General features: G+C 56.4%; 7 protein-coding genes across 7 annotated transcripts; 5 read left to right on the forward strand and 2 right to left on the reverse strand.

Annotated features, from left to right (window-relative positions):
- Window positions 1-1,317: 1,317 nt before the first annotated feature.
- On the forward strand, window positions 1,318-2,459 carry N656DRAFT_800224 (uncharacterized protein; the record flags this gene model as incomplete). The annotated part of the gene is made up of 4 exons (XM_064817983.1): window positions 1,318-1,684; window positions 1,750-1,969; window positions 2,026-2,102; window positions 2,170-2,459. The coding sequence occupies 4 exons, from the start codon at window positions 1,318-1,320 to the stop codon at window positions 2,457-2,459; spliced, it is 954 nt and encodes a 317-aa protein (XP_064667904.1).
- A 257-nt stretch (window positions 2,460-2,716) lies between these two features.
- On the reverse strand, window positions 2,717-4,440 carry N656DRAFT_781970 (uncharacterized protein). Its single transcript, XM_064815674.1, has one exon. It carries the CDS (start codon window positions 4,036-4,038, stop codon window positions 2,845-2,847), a length of 1,194 nt encoding a protein of 397 aa, XP_064667905.1. The 5' UTR covers window positions 4,039-4,440; the 3' UTR covers window positions 2,717-2,844.
- Window positions 4,441-4,843: 403 nt separating this feature from the next.
- Window positions 4,844-6,680, forward strand: N656DRAFT_757839 (Queuine tRNA-ribosyltransferase; the record flags this gene model as incomplete). Its single annotated transcript, XM_064813161.1, has 3 exons — window positions 4,844-5,386; window positions 5,449-5,699; window positions 5,762-6,680. Exons 1-3 carry the CDS (start codon window positions 5,306-5,308, stop codon window positions 6,678-6,680), a joined length of 1,251 nt encoding a protein of 416 aa, XP_064667906.1. The 5' UTR covers window positions 4,844-5,305.
- A 220-nt stretch (window positions 6,681-6,900) lies between these two features.
- On the forward strand, window positions 6,901-8,485 carry N656DRAFT_781972 (uncharacterized protein). Its single transcript, XM_064815675.1, has one exon. The coding sequence runs from the start codon at window positions 6,980-6,982 to the stop codon at window positions 8,381-8,383; it is 1,404 nt and encodes a 467-aa protein (XP_064667907.1). The 5' UTR covers window positions 6,901-6,979; the 3' UTR covers window positions 8,384-8,485.
- Window positions 8,486-8,578: 93 nt separating this feature from the next.
- On the forward strand, window positions 8,579-9,505 carry N656DRAFT_781973 (40S ribosomal protein S17). Its single transcript, XM_064815676.1, has 3 exons — window positions 8,579-8,919; window positions 8,993-9,193; window positions 9,285-9,505. Exons 1-3 carry the CDS (start codon window positions 8,773-8,775, stop codon window positions 9,378-9,380), a joined length of 444 nt encoding a protein of 147 aa, XP_064667908.1. The 5' UTR covers window positions 8,579-8,772; the 3' UTR covers window positions 9,381-9,505.
- N656DRAFT_830954 (uncharacterized protein) lies at window positions 9,456-11,034 on the reverse strand. Its single transcript, XM_064818615.1, has one exon. It carries the CDS (start codon window positions 10,912-10,914, stop codon window positions 9,856-9,858), a length of 1,059 nt encoding a protein of 352 aa, XP_064667909.1. The 5' UTR covers window positions 10,915-11,034; the 3' UTR covers window positions 9,456-9,855.
- A 1,217-nt stretch (window positions 11,035-12,251) lies between these two features.
- On the forward strand, window positions 12,252-14,236 carry N656DRAFT_676354 (GMC oxidoreductase; the record flags this gene model as incomplete). The annotated part of the gene is made up of 2 exons (XM_064810486.1): window positions 12,252-12,676; window positions 12,739-14,236. Coding segments are annotated over 2 exons (1,923 nt in total), but the record flags the coding sequence as incomplete, so codon positions are not given.
- Between the last annotated feature and the right edge of the window lie 204 nt (window positions 14,237-14,440).

The raw sequence follows: 14,440 nt of genomic DNA on the forward strand, positions 1-14,440 counted from the left end.
ACCGATGTAGATGGATGATAACGTTAAATTTGGCGAGGGTGCACTAATGCGGATTACTCGAAGAGAGAAAGAGTGCTCAGCCTTGTGTGCACTCGGAAACGGCAGGTTTGGATGGGATGCTGTTCAGGGTCGGCAGGAAGCCGTGTCCGTCCCTCATCGTGGAGGAAGGCGGGATTGGCCGCGCCTGAATCAAACAAGCAAATGCACAAAGAACCGCGTCGCGTTCGGACGTCATAGCAACAGACCTGCCTGTCCACGTGACTCGCTAAAGTGCGCCAGAAATGGAGTCGAATTTCTTTGGATCAGTTCATCAGTGATCAGTCCACTTTTGGGATTACTTCGCAGTCAGGCTCAACCAATTCACCAATTCCAACTCTGGTCAACCTACCGGTGAAATCTGGTTTGTGTTTGCTTGCGATGGCTCAAGGTAAGTACTCAAGACGGCTCACTTGCTTCAAGCCCGGCACGTGTTTTCCTAGGCCTATGGTTTTGCTGGTCGTTGACTGCGACATGACCCCATTCTGAAAATTCCAGCAAATGTTCTGCCCAAACAAATCTTCGGACGTAGCCGAGCTAAGCCTCCTGCAATTTCCATCTCTGATGTCTGGACCTTACAGTTGCTTACAGTATTTAGGTCTCGTTCAATATGCGTGTTCACGAAACTTTACGGCATATTACGGCCAAGAACAACTGCACTTCTTAAATTACGGGTAACCTTAGCAGAGTTCCACCCGATGCCAAGCTCGACTATTGAGATGACTGCTCCATTCAACTGGATCCTCCCGGCGCTCATCTCGAATCATATCGGGCGATGGCTTCCGCAATGCTCGCTCTGTTCAACCTAGCTCCGCGGTCGCCACCTCCTCAGCCGCAATGCGGAAAAAAAGCAAGCTGCCCGTCGAGTCCCCGAGAACGTCCTTATTGGTTTGGGCTGCTTGGCTTCCCGCCAACTGGGGACGATGAGGCTGAACATGGTGGCTTTGACTATGTCCGGCTGCGGGCATCTCACCTACGGATGCCTTCCACGTACGGAGTACCTAACATATTAGCCCAAAAGGTAACGTTAACGTTAGCTTAGCAAGCCAATAATGTCATGCAGCCCGAGGCCTGAATGACAGATGGAGCCTGAGCACCTAGACCCAATTGTCGCTAGGCTCATCAGCCTCGTGTTAGTCCAAAATGAATCGCTTAAAATGAAGCCATGTCCTGCTCCATGTTCTCGAGTTCTGGGCTCTCCAACTCTCACCCGCCAGTCTTTCTCTTCACCCTCCCGCACGCCTACCTGAACTTCCAAGGTGACATCTCAGACAGTCGACCATGGCCCGCCAGCTCCTCTTCGCGCTTGCTCTTGCGAGCCCTTCCCTCGCTCTCCTTGACCAGTACATCAACCGTGTGGATGTCGTTCACGTCAACGTACAACACGTCGGTGCTGCTTTCCCCGTTGTCGGCGATATGATCCATGCCGCGGTAGACGAGGAGGAGGGCACCCAGGCCTGCGACGCGGCCGTTGGCATCATCGACGCCTGTGCCTCGGCCGGTGCCTTGGACGAGAATGCTTCCGACGAGGACGCCGCGAGCTGCCTGTGCTGCAATTCTGCCGTCCCCATCAGCACCGCCTACGGAGTATGCGCCGAATACATCTACAGCTCTGGATCAGGAGCCGAGGCCACCTCGGCCTATGAACGTAAGCTTCCCTTGCAGCTGAGCTAGTTGTTCTGTTGACATGTAAGCATACTGACATTGGCACAGTTGCTTCCGAAGTCTTTGTCATGTGCTCGGCGGCTGGCAGTGGCCTCTGTGGTGGTGGTGGTGGTGGTGGTGGAAGCGGCGCTGCCACTAGGACTGCGCCCCCTGCTTCCGACATTACTGCACCTGCCGCGTGTACCTCCATGATCAATGTCCTCGAGTCGTGCGACCAGCAGGTCGGCCTTGAGACCGCCGCTCCGAGCGATATCCAATCATGCCTCTGGTGAGCCCCTTCCTCCCCAGCACCCGGAATATGTTAAGTACTTACACAATACGAAGCGGCGGCGGGTCCTTTGAGGACAACGCCAGCTCCTGCGCGGCTTTCGCTCGGACTGCGGCCACTGAGGATTATGAGAGTGAGTCTCCTTTCTTCCGCATATGCCTATCGCCGGAGTATGCCACTAACACGGATACAACGCACAGTCATCTCTGCCCTGCAGTCTGTTTGCGACGAGGCCGCTGCTACTGCGACTTCCAGGATCGCATTCACCGCCGTGTCCAGCCGCAGCCTCGGTGCCGCCGGCAGTTCTCCCACGGGCGGTGCGACAGGGGCGGCGACCGGCTCCAGCAGGTCCGGCGCCAGCGGAACTAACAGTGCTGGTGCCGCCGGAGCGACTTCGAGGGCCTTGGCGGCGCCGGGCGGCCAAGTTCCGGGCGTCCTTACTTGGGCTGCCAATCTGGCGACGTTCTTCCTGTCTTTCTTCCTGATCTAAGCCATCTGGTGGTCAGGCGTAGATGAATGTGCCGCAAGGATGTAGAGTGGTGTCCGTAGCATAATGATAATACCCTAAGCTGGAAGTTCATTCTATCTCTTGGATCAAGCGCTGGAAACGGGACGATAATGAGCCTTTCAATCTAAAAGCTTGTCATACTTATGTCCCGCAGCGCCGAGCCATCCCCTGGTACCCGTTGGTGTCCGCCAAGGAGACAAGCTTCCTCTGCATATGCAGGAGCACGGGTAATAGAGACGTCCGATCTCAACTGCTGCCTTTAATTCTAACGCAAGTACTTCATCTAGGTCTACCGGAAAAGATACATGTAGGTCAGCTTTCTGCACCAGATGTGCGTATCATCCTTTCTCAAGCTCTGCCAACTCCGTCAAACGACCACGCCAACCCCTGATCCGGCGCAGGAAACATAACCCACGCGACATCCCCATTGCCTCATAACCCTCTTCTTGGCCTTCGGGATAAACGTCAACTCCATGCCCTTCTCAGACTTGTCCTTCCCCCTGTGATTCTCATCCCCTTCCCCTTCCCCCCTGCGCGCCGCTCCAAGCCCAAAATCAGCCCCCATCTCCACCCCGCCTTCATGACGAAAAGACTCCCTCACCCGCTCCCTAATCCCCATAATCTCCCCCGGTTCCCACCTAGGGTCTACAAACTCCCACTCCACAAGCAGCCGCTGCTGCCCCGGCATATCCATCTCCATCCTCACCCCTATCCCGAGACCCAAGCTTGATTGCACACCCCGCTCCACCGCTTCAGCACCACCCTCACCCTCGCCTATGTCATCCGTCCCGGGCCCGGAGCCGATCACCGCCGAACCCGAACCCCCCGCCAAAGACAACGACGACCTCGTCCCCGAAGACGACGACGACGACGACCACGACGACAACGACGACGATGATGATGAGGGAGCCGAAGCCGAAGACGAGCCCGAAACAACCAAAAAAACCTCCTCCAACATCGGACACCCCCTCAACAGACACAGCTTGCCATACACCTCCCACGGCCGGCGCACCTCAGCCGGGACATAGTCCAGCGCAATCCGACGCACAACAGCCGCCGCCGCAGGCACGCCATAGCTGCTGCTGCTACTACTGGCAAACTCGCGTGCCCAGGCCGCGTAGCCCGCTCCCGCCGGGTCAAATCTAGCGGCGCCGGGCGAGGGTGACGGTCGGGGGAGGTACAGGATGTCGAGGTGGGGATGGAGGTGGAAATATCTCCGCTTCTGCTCTTCTAATCCGGTTTTGTCGTCTTGTTGTTCCGAGTCTGAACTTGAAGTGATGGTCGGGAGGTAGCACTGCGTGTAGATCCTCATGCCCTCGGCGCGGGATTCATGGCAGACGTGGAGGAGCGTTGGAGGGCGGGTGTTGGGTGTGTAATAGGTGTAATTATTACTAGAAGTGTCGTTGCCGGCCACGGTGTGGCGCCCAGAGGAAGGCATATGCAGTGGGAGGTAAGAGAGGGTGACGACGCGAGGGTAGGGCACGGAGCGCCATATCTGGAGGCGGAGTTCGGCAGGGAGGAGGGGGAATAGGGGAAAGGAGGTAGGTGTGGAGGACGGCATCGTGTATGGTGTATGTATTGTACAGTGGCCTAGGTGGTTGGCGGGTGTCCGGGGAGGCGTTTATAGTTTATACAACCGGGCATGCGAATGTAAGGTAGGCGAGATGTAGGTGAGTTGCGCCGGTGACGGCGAAACAGGCGTCTTCAGGTTGGTTAACAGGTCAGACCAAGTCTAGGCTCAAGATTACAACGAAAGCAAGGGGGGAAATGAGTGCGATTCATGGCTGACACTTGATGTCAGTGGGACTTGCCCAATGCCCACTACAGACCAGAGAGTAGTGGCCAGAATTCATCTGAAGAATGTGTACAGTACTGTACCATGCTTCGTGCAATGATGCCTTATGTAGACGGCATATCCAGCGGTTAAGGTGAGATAGCAATTTCTAGTTGCCGCGGCTTGCGCCTCCCTGTGCCGGCGCATTGCCGTCAGCGGATTCGACGCTGGTCATCCAGGATTGGATCAGGAACGTTTCAAGCCGAGCGGAAGGCCTATTCTGTCTCCAATTTTTCTCTGTTATGTTGATGTCGCGTGGCACAAGAGCCAACCACGTATTTGCCCAGGAAATGAAGCTGTATGTGGTGTTGCAGAGGGACGAGGATATGCCGGCATGTAGAGAGAAGCTGGGTCTCAAATCCTGCAAAGCCGCAGGCAGATGGCTGAGAAGAAGGATTTTCGCGAATGACGGGGACCATTTCAGATTTGCTAGCTGTGTGCAGCGTACCATCCCGTACCTGAGTGCCTGAATGGGGAAAGGACTTGCAGCTGGCTCCCGAAAGTCATACGATTTTCGGTTGCGAGGCTGAAGACCTGAGTGACGGGACCAGGTCACCAAAGGCTCAACAAGCGGGCCGCAACTGCAGCATTCGGTGATCTCGTCGCTTAATGTGCCTGCCTTCTCGTCGACATGGTCGCAACAGCAAAACCATGAATATGTTAAAAGCAAAGATATTGTGTCTGATATTTGCCAACCTGTAAGGGCACATAATCAGTGGACTCCCATGATGTTGTGTTTGGGGCACGAGACACCTGAACAACTGGAACCAGGCAATGATGGAAGTGATACGGAGTACTCCGTATATTGTCCGATTTTACGGATAGAGGTTCAAGGCTTGGCATTCTAGAACGGATCGCCTACCAGGTTGCGCAGTGCAGCGCCCCACCACGCATCCCAGAAATTCTGGTCTTGGCAAGGATTCATGGCTTCCATAACTTTATACTCAAAAGTTCACCTTCAACAAAAGCTGTTTACACGCTCAGCAGGCGGAGGATGTGGGCAGCGCGAAGGATGGCATCGACAATATCGGCTTCTTCTCCAGCGCTAACATTCGAGCTGGTTGCGCGGTGCTCGGTGAGTTTTCAACTTGACATCCAGCCCTGAACCGGCAGCCAACCTAACCAGGCACGCTGCAGACAACCCGCGCTCGCGCATCCGTCTTGACCCTGCCCCATGGCCCTGTCCCGCTCCCGATCTTCATGCCCGTGGCCACCCAGGCATCGCTGAAAGGCCTTACACCGGAGCAGCTGGAGGGCACGGGATGTCGGCTCTGCCTCAACAATACCTACCATCTCGGCCTCAAGCCGGGGCAGGAGGTGCTGGATGCGGTTGGAGGGGCTCATAAGCTGCAGGGGTGGAAGCACAATATCCTCACAGATAGCGGCGGGTATGCTTATGTGTCCCAGCCTGCGCCATGGAAAGTTCTCTCTGACTGACCCACCAGCCCAGCTTCCAGATGGTCTCACTCCTGAAGCTCGCCAACATCACCGAGCAGGGCGTGCGCTTCCTATCCCCCCACGACGGAACCCCAATGCTTCTCACGCCCGAGCATTCGATAAGCCTCCAAAACTCGATCGGCTCCGACATCATCATGCAGCTAGACGACGTGCTGGTCACGACCTCCCCTGACAAGGCCCGCATGCGCGAGGCAATGGAGCGCAGCGTGCGCTGGCTCGACCGGTGCATCGCGGCGCACAAGCACCCGGACCGGCAGAACCTGTTCTGTATCATCCAGGGCGGCCTGGACCTGGACATGCGCCGCGAGTGCTGCCGGGAAATGCTGGCGCGCGACACGCCGGGGATTGCCATTGGCGGCCTGAGCGGCGGCGAGGCCAAGGACGACTTTTGCAAGGTTGTCGCCGCCTGCACCGAGCTCCTCCCGGACCTCAAGCCCCGCTACGTCATGGGCATTGGCTACCCGGAAGATTTGGTCGTGAGCGTCGCCCTGGGGGCCGACATGTTTGACTGCGTCTGGCCGACACGCACCGCTAGGTTTGGCAATGCCATCACCAAGCACGGCGTGCTCAATATGAAGAGGGAGCTGTATGCGGCTGACTTTGGGCCCATCGAGGACGGCTGCGGGTGCCCGTGCTGCAGGCCAGCCGAGGAGGAGGGCGCCATGGGCATCACCAGGGCTTTCGTGCATCACAATGCCGCCAAGGAAACGGTGGCAGCGCATCTGCTGACGCTACACAATGTGTGGTATCAGTTGAGTCTGATGAGACAGGCTAGGGAGGCCATTATTGCCGATAGATTTCCTGATTTCGTTCGAGAATTCTTTAGAAATCTATACCCAGAAAGGAGTAGTTACCCAGCGTGGGCAGTCACCGCCCTGAAAGGCGTCGGCATTGACTTGCTGGAAACATAGTATCGTCCTGGCATCTTTACCACATTGCACTTTCATTGCACCTTCAGTGATGTCCATCCAGTTGAGCCAGTCTGTTAACGCTAAGATACTGGGCTGTGTCTAACCCTGTCACTGAACTCCGACCGTACAAATCAGAACAGAGAGGGTTAGGGTTGCATCTCGAATCAGCGCGGACCGCGAACAGCCAACCAAAGGGCTCCGAATTTTCGCAGCTCCCGATTCCCGTCTCCAACACACACCCGACCCGGCCTGTCCAGCAAGAGTCAACCGCGCTCACCGGGTCTCTCGACGAAACTACAATGGCGACCAGGAGCGTGTCCCCCGGAGGCGCGCTCCTTCGCACCTCCCGGATGTTCGCGCTGCCTTCACCAATTCCAAAACCCCCGAGCGATGTCACTGGGAAAGACTTCTACTCCGACACAATGACGCAGGCCTTCCCGACCCATCAGGTCATTACCACACTGAGCGCGCCACGAAAGCAAGGAGACTGGGGGTTGAAACGCCCGCTACCGCTCAGGTCTACTACCAAGTCGTCCAAGGCAATGCTGCGCGTCAACGCCATCGATTCGGTCGAGCAGATTACCGACTACACCTCCGGCACCGACCATGGCATGACCCTCCGGAAATTCCAAGCATTGGGCTTGCCCATCACACTTCGCCAGCAGTCCCAGGTCGGCCAGCCCTTCTCGGCGACCCAATTACATATTCCCACACCTTCCGTGTTTGACGACGAGTTCGATTTCACGGCTATCGACAAGAAGAAGCAGGACGAATCAACCGACCAGCGGTGGAAATTCTCCGGCCCCTGGTTATCGGGAATGCCGCAGGGAGACTTCAAAAAGTGGCTAGCCAAGGAAGTCCGACCTAAGCGCCCTGCCTTCCGCGCGTTCTTGAGAGAGAGAATTGCCAACGAAATGAACGAAGCCGCCAAGCTCGCTGCCGTGGATAAAGGCGAGGAGCCGCCTGCGCCCGTCGAGGCTAGCTCAATCACCGAGGACCAGGTCATCGCCTACCTGCGGAAGCTGCGCCACAACCGCCCCATGCTCTACGATATGGTCGGCAAATTCCTGGACCTGGCTCCTGTGAAGCCGAGCTCGGCAGCTGAGGAGGGTCTTGCCTTCCTCAAAACCCAGGGCAAGGTCCTGGAGTACCGCGACGTAAAGAGCCCTTGGGCCGAGAGCGGTCCGCCGGTCACACACCCTTCTGCGGGCCTATCGTACCTGCGCACGTCCATGTACATGGAGAACCACCCGATTTACGGGCCCCAGAAACACCATCCCTCCGTGCAGGCACGGGTTATCCGGCCATATCGGTCCCAGGGAAACCAGGCGGCAAAACTCGGCGTGGCCGGCTTCGTCGTGGAAACTCCGGTGGGCGACAGCTTGTTGAACAGCAAGACGGGCGGGAAATGGTCTTATATCGATCCTACTCTTGTGGGTGGAGCAAAGACATGGGTGCAACCTCAGAGGGCGACGGTGTCCTCACACGGCAAGGTCTTGATGAGCATCAACGATGCCTCGACCGAAACCACGCTCGTCACACAGGAGCTGCTCGGCGAAAAGGAATGTCTGGGCACGCCCTTGGTCCAACCGCAGCTCCACCAGCCACGGGAAGATGCGAAGGAGCTCAGAAAACGGTATGCTGCCGGTCCTCCTGCCATGTCCAGCGCCGAGGATTACGGGCTCGACAGCAAGTCGCTATAGTAACTGGCATGGACGGCACCCCTATTGTTGTACCAACAATTTTCTCTGTAGTATACGAATGTCTAAATATCAAAGGCTTGCTGTCTTTCCTTGTCTCTCCAAGTTCATCGTATTATGGGAGCACTGTCACGTGTCTGGAACCACCTCCAACTTGCAAGCCACTTGAGACCAGAGCCCCGCTTTTTATATCGGACACCGCCACACAGCCACATTCCGCTAATCGGCCAATCGCGCGGCGAGCCCTAACTCAACCCCACAATCGACACTGACCAAAAAAAGTAGTTCTGCAACTTCGCGAGCTCCGACCTTTCTTGCTTGCGAAATCTCTCTGTCCGAAACTTCCAAAGCTCTCATCCGCTAACCCCAGCAGCAAAAGAAGAGCCGTCAAGATGGGTCGCGTTCGCACAAAGACCGTCAAGAAGTCCGCCAAGGTCATCATTGAGCGGTACTACCCCAAGCTGACCCTCGACTTCGAGACCAACAAGCGTGTGTGCGATGAGATTGCCATCATCGCCTCCAAGCGGCTGCGCAACAAGGTTCGTCCCGAAACCTGTGTTGGCGAGAGTCGTGCGGCGTTGAAATGCTGATCCGTTCTTTTAACTCAAACAGATTGCCGGCTACACGACCCACCTGATGAAGCGCATCCAGCGCGGCCCCGTCCGCGGCATCTCGTTCAAGCTGCAAGAAGAGGAGCGCGAGCGCAAGGACCAATACGTCCCCGAGGTGTCGGCCCTCGACTTCACCCAGAACTCGGAGAGCGGCCAGCTGGACGTCGACACCGAGACCAAGGACCTGCTGAAGCACCTTGGCGTACGTCTACCTACTCTCTCACAGGAATTTGCCGGTGGGAAGTTGTGGTGTAGTGTGGTGTGGTGTGCTGACTTTGATACCAAATCAACAGTTCGATTCAATCCCCGTCAACGTCGTCCCGGTCACCCAGAACCCCGTCATCGAGCGCGGCGGCAGGCGGTTCGGCGACCGCCCTCGTCGCGACTAAAACATATCCTCAATAGAATACTCGGCCAGGACGAATTATACATCTCACGACTACAAAATGGAACAGATGCGGGTTATGGGATGGTTACATGGGCATGGCTACACGGCGTCTTTCTGGAAGGTAGTGAGAGCAGCGCTATAGGTCCTCTGGAAATTGAGAGATCTGTTGCCCCACGCTAGGTGTCGCTGATTCCCTTGGGTAATTCCGGGGATGACGCTTGATCGCCAATTTTTTATCCTTCCTCTGAAGGCTGTGGTGAGCATGCGGAACCGAGGCATTGTCGCTGGTCTATCTCGCCTGGTGACTGATTTGGCCGTCGGGGTGGTCTATGGTTCAGACTCGTAGTGTTACGAGGTGAGGCTGTCTGAACTATCACGCCCCAGTATTCTATGTATAGGTAAGACGGGTATCATTTTGATGTCCTCGTAACCGGTCAACGCCACCGCCCAAGTATCCCTTAACGGCATCCACCACCTCATAACCGAATGGTGGGGAAATCATCGTCGTCATCATCGCTGTCTCTATCCGAGTCACCATTGGCCTTCTCTCCTGGCTTCCTCCCGGTGCCGAAGGTAGTCTTGTAGCCTTCCAGCATCAGATGGGCGGCGTCATCTTCCCGACTTGGAGGAACCACCTGCTCATCGGTGGTGGCCTTTTCGCGAATGGTAACCTCCACCCTGCCGTCCTGGCCCAGAAAGCCTCCCTCACCCCTCTCAGCAGCAAGCAGAGCATTCGCCTGCCCCTGCTTCTGCTTCTGCTTCTGCTGCTTCTTCGCCCGATCTATCGCTAACCTCGCCATATCCCTCGCAAGCTGCTCCTGATCTTCCGTAGCCCCCCTCGCAGAACCTCTCTGCGTAACTCCTATACCTTGACCCCCCTCCTCATCATCAACCAACAACTCAACCCTAACCTCACTCCTCCCCCCCTCGCCCCTCACAAAACTCGGATTATCCAACTGCACCTTGATATACATCCCCCGCCGCGCGCACTCGTCGCTGCACCACTTGTTCAGGTCTTCTGTCCTCGCGATATTCCCCGTGCGCGTGGAGATCTTAAACCGGCTGCGCAGGTCGCGCCGGGGCCGCCCGCACAACACGTACCCGCATTTCCCTAGGATTGTGCGCTCCTCGATCAGGTCGAGGTACTCGCGCGGCTGGAACCGCGGGAGGTGGGTGAGTAGAGTCGCGCGGTCGGTGGGTGAAGGGTGTGATGCCGGGGGTGGGTTGGGGGATGTGGGCAGTTGAGTGAGGAGTTCGATTGTTTCCAGGGGGACGGCGGGGGGGGCGAGTTGTTGGAGGAGGCGGAGGCGGTCTTGTTGGTGTTGAAGTTGAGAACGGGTTGGTCCGAGGGAGGTTGCGGGCGGGGGTGGTGATGATGGAGGTGATTTCGGTTGGGGGGCTGGCGGGGTGGTCTTTTTGAGGATGCTCTTGGGCGGTTTGGGTAGGGATGCCGAGGCTGATGTAGATTGTGATGATGCTTTTCTTGTTGCAGTTGTGGTCGTTGTGGGGTTTGCGGCTGCTAATTGCGTGCTCATGATGGCTTGTGTGTACGCAGCAACCTGGACGTGATCTGGAGAGGCTGAAGATTTGGATATGTCCTTCAGGAATGTTTTCGCTATAGCTGTTCTTGCATCACGTCTTTTGCTTTCCAGTTGTCTTGGGAATGTCAGGTGATCCGCCTCGCCAGATTATAGAAATGTACGATGACGCGGCGCACAGGCCAGCCACAGATGCCAAGTGCCGAAGGAAGGGAACTTGGTCTGTGCGAGCCAGACTTTATCCCAACTTCCTTCAACAATACCGAAGGTTTTTGGGATCCCCTGGACAAAGGTACGAGTTACATTTCTTGCTTACATGGTACGGTCCAGGCAACAATGGCACGCAAGACGCTTTGCCAAGATTCCTTACGATCTCTAGGTCATACTGTCGTGTACGAACTACTCTCTGCCTTAGGGTAAGGGTTACCCTCTGCCCTTCTCCAAGATCCTCACCCTCTCATCCAGGACCAGAACCCCATACACGTGTATGGGCAAGAGGTATCCTTCCTTTAGCATGAAGATACTGAAATTCAGGAGTCCACCACGTCAGGACATTCACTTGGAAGTTTGGAACTCTAATGCCTACCGACGTCCTAGGGTCTTGGTATCAGTGCTTCCTCGAGAACTGGGATTGCACCGTCAGAGGTCCTTATGATTTCAATGATTTTGAAATCCCTCAGACTGGCTACCTACCAAGGGACGCTTGTGGGAGAACAAGAGCTTCTTACCTAGTAGGGCAACAGCAAGCTTGGGCCTCTATGTCCCTTCGAACAAATTCGAAACCAACATATTGGTAGTATCTCTTACAGGTTGATGATTGCCATCCGCATAGCCACTTTCACTGCTGCACGCCGTTCTGGGATCAGAGATGAGGATGACGAGGCCTCCTCCTCTGTAGAGCATCATTTCGAAGGCTCAATTGGCCGCTCATTGTTTGTAGATCCGGTGTTAAGAATATTACGTCCGGTTGAAGTATTGCGTTCGATCCTTTACAGACTTGGCGTCCTTGGAATGGCAAGTCAACAAGACAACATCGGAATTTAGTGTGAGGGCGTCTCTAACTCCGCCATAAAGGGGGATATACAGTCGAATTCTACGGGGATGACTAGATGTATAAATACGTGTTGAAGTTCTTGCGAGAATAGGTATCGTGTTGTTGTCGGGTCAGACTCGGCTCAGCGCTCAGCACGCCTGTCTACCTCTGAATATCACTTCCGGACGACTCCAAAGTCACCATGAGATCGAAACTTGTTGCCCCTTGCGCGCTGGGTCTCGTCCTGTCCTCTCTGGTCAGTACCACAACGGGATCCAAGTGCTCCAACCATCGCGACTCCTACGATTACATCGTCGTCGGGTCCGGTCCAGGGGGAGCACCCGTTGCCTCGCAGCTCTCCAAGAAAGGCTTCTCGGTCCTTCTCCTGGACGCCGGTGACGACCAGCGAAGCAATTTCAACGTCAGTATCGCACCGGCTCTTGCCGACGTTGCTGCCGAAGACGAGAGAGTGCGTTGGGATTACTTTGTGAGATACCATGCAGATGATGAGGTCCAGAACAGCAACCGTTACTTGACTTGGCAAACTGAAGACGGTGGCTACTATGTCGGACAAAACCCCCCTGAAGGCGCCAGGCCGTTGGGAATCTACTACCCACGGTCGGGCACGCTCGGAGGATGTTCTGCACACAACGCTGGCGCCGCTATCGTTCCTCAAGACAGCTTCTGGGACTACATTGCCAACATCACTGGTGATGCTTCCTGGGGGTATGACAGTCACCAACCAGCGAGCCTGCTGAATACTGTAACACTTGCTAATGAAGGTACAGGCACGAGAATATGCGCCAATATTTCGTCCGCTTTGAAAACAACACCCACCTACCTCGCGGAACGCCCGGTCACGGGTTTGACGGCTGGCTGGCCATGTCGACGGCTAATCCAGAGCGGGTATGGACGAACCGACCCGAGCTATCCATCCTCAGCCAGCTAGCCGCCACCCTCGGCCATGAGAGCGATGAAGCCCATCTCTTCGAGAGAATGCGAACAGACCCCAACTCGGTAGACCCGGAGCGAGACCACCAACAAGGCCTCTTCAGCCTCCCTTTTCACCACACACCCCTGGGCAACCGAACAAACGCCAATCTTCTCCTGGCAGCCACCCTCGCGGAGCGCAAGGCAGATGGATCGCCGGCGAACCCACTCACGATCCAGCTCGAATCCTTGGTCACCCGTATTCTCTTCTCACATGATGGCAACGAAGGAACTTACGGGAAACCCAACACCTCTGCCAGTAGTACTAGTCAGCCCCGAGCCACCGGCGTCGAATACCTCCGCGGCAAGTCTCTCTACCGCGCCGACCCGCGCTCCGGCAACGCCGCCGCCACAAACCCTTCCACCCACCGCGTCTACGCCCGCCGCGAAGTCATCATCTCCGCCGGCGTGTTCAACACCCCCCAGCTGCTCAAGCTAAGCGGTATCGGCCCGCGCTCAGAACTCACCTCCTTCAACATCCCCGTGGTAGCCGACCTGCCCGGCGTGGGTGCCCGCCTGCAAGACGACTACGAGATCAGCATCGCGGCGACCGCGTCCGTCGATTTAGGCCCCGCGACCCCGCCACCAGTACAATGCACGCTGGGTCTCGGCGCCGACGACCCCTGCATCGCCCTCTGGCAGCAGGGCCAGGGCCCCTATGCAATCCCCGGCCCAACGCACAGCACCCATCTGCGGAGCTCTGTCTCGCTAAACAATGAGAGGGATCTAGTCCTGTGGAACCCGCCGGATGTCTTTCGCGGGTTTTATCCAGGGTATTCCCGCCCGCAGGGCGACCCGGCGAGTACCTTCAGTTTCGCCATGGTGCACACCCAGGGACGGAACCACCGCGGGGGCACGGTGAGGCTCAGGTCTGCGGACCCGAGGGATGTGCCTGACATTTTCTTTGACTTTTGGGCGGAGAACGCGGATGAGGACTTGCAGGCGCTGCATGAGGGCGTGGAGTTTGGGAGGAGGGTGCTGGGTGCGGTTGAGGCGCCGGTTGGGCCTTTTACAGAGTTCCAGCCGTGCGTTGGGCTGGTTGGCACGAATTGCTCTGAGGAGGCTACCAAGGAGTTTATTAGACGGCAGGTCTACTCGCATCATGCTTCGTCCTCGGCGGCTATTGGCGCGGATGATGATCCGCTTGCGGTTCTGGACTCGAGGTTCCGGGTTAGGGGGGTGAGGAACCTGCGGGTTGTTGATGGCAGTGCGCTGCCCAGGCCGCCGAGCCCGTTCCCTATTGTCGGGCAGTTCATGGCCAGTTATAAGGCAGCTGAGGTTATTTTGGAGGACGCTGTTGAGAATTAAGTTAGGAAGATAAGGATAATAGTACCGGAGAGGGTAACGTTAATTCTGTACAAGTCAGCAGTTGCCTGTTCGTTCAAATCGTTCATCAGCGTCATGGTCACGAATCCGTGATGCACTAGCGCGGTATAAGAGAGACTCGGAAATTGATGGGCGTAGAAGTAACGAAAGAAGGATACACAGGGATTTTTGGCG

This window comes from Canariomyces notabilis, assembly GCF_033297395.1.
Source record: "Canariomyces notabilis strain CBS 508.74 unplaced genomic scaffold N656scaffold_20, whole genome shotgun sequence".
NCBI lineage: Eukaryota > Fungi > Ascomycota > Sordariomycetes > Sordariales > Chaetomiaceae > Canariomyces > Canariomyces notabilis.

Bases quoted from the DNA above. Each gene is read 5' to 3' on its own strand.
- N656DRAFT_781970 (XM_064815674.1), bottom strand. From the start codon at position 4,038: ATGCCGTCCTCCACACCTACCTCCTTTCCCCTATTCCCCCTCCTCCCT.
- N656DRAFT_781972 (XM_064815675.1), top strand. From the start codon at position 6,980: ATGGCGACCAGGAGCGTGTCCCCCGGAGGCGCGCTCCTTCGCACCTCC.
- N656DRAFT_781973 (XM_064815676.1), top strand. From the start codon at position 8,773: ATGGGTCGCGTTCGCACAAAGACCGTCAAGAAGTCCGCCAAGGTCATC. The intron at 8,920-8,992 runs GTTCGTCCCGAA...TAACTCAAACAG, and splicing joins CCAAGCGGCTGCGCAACAAG to ATTGCCGGCTACACGACCCA. The intron at 9,194-9,284 runs GTACGTCTACCT...CCAAATCAACAG, and splicing joins ACCTGCTGAAGCACCTTGGC to TTCGATTCAATCCCCGTCAA.
- N656DRAFT_830954 (XM_064818615.1), bottom strand. From the start codon at position 10,914: ATGAGCACGCAATTAGCAGCCGCAAACCCCACAACGACCACAACTGCA.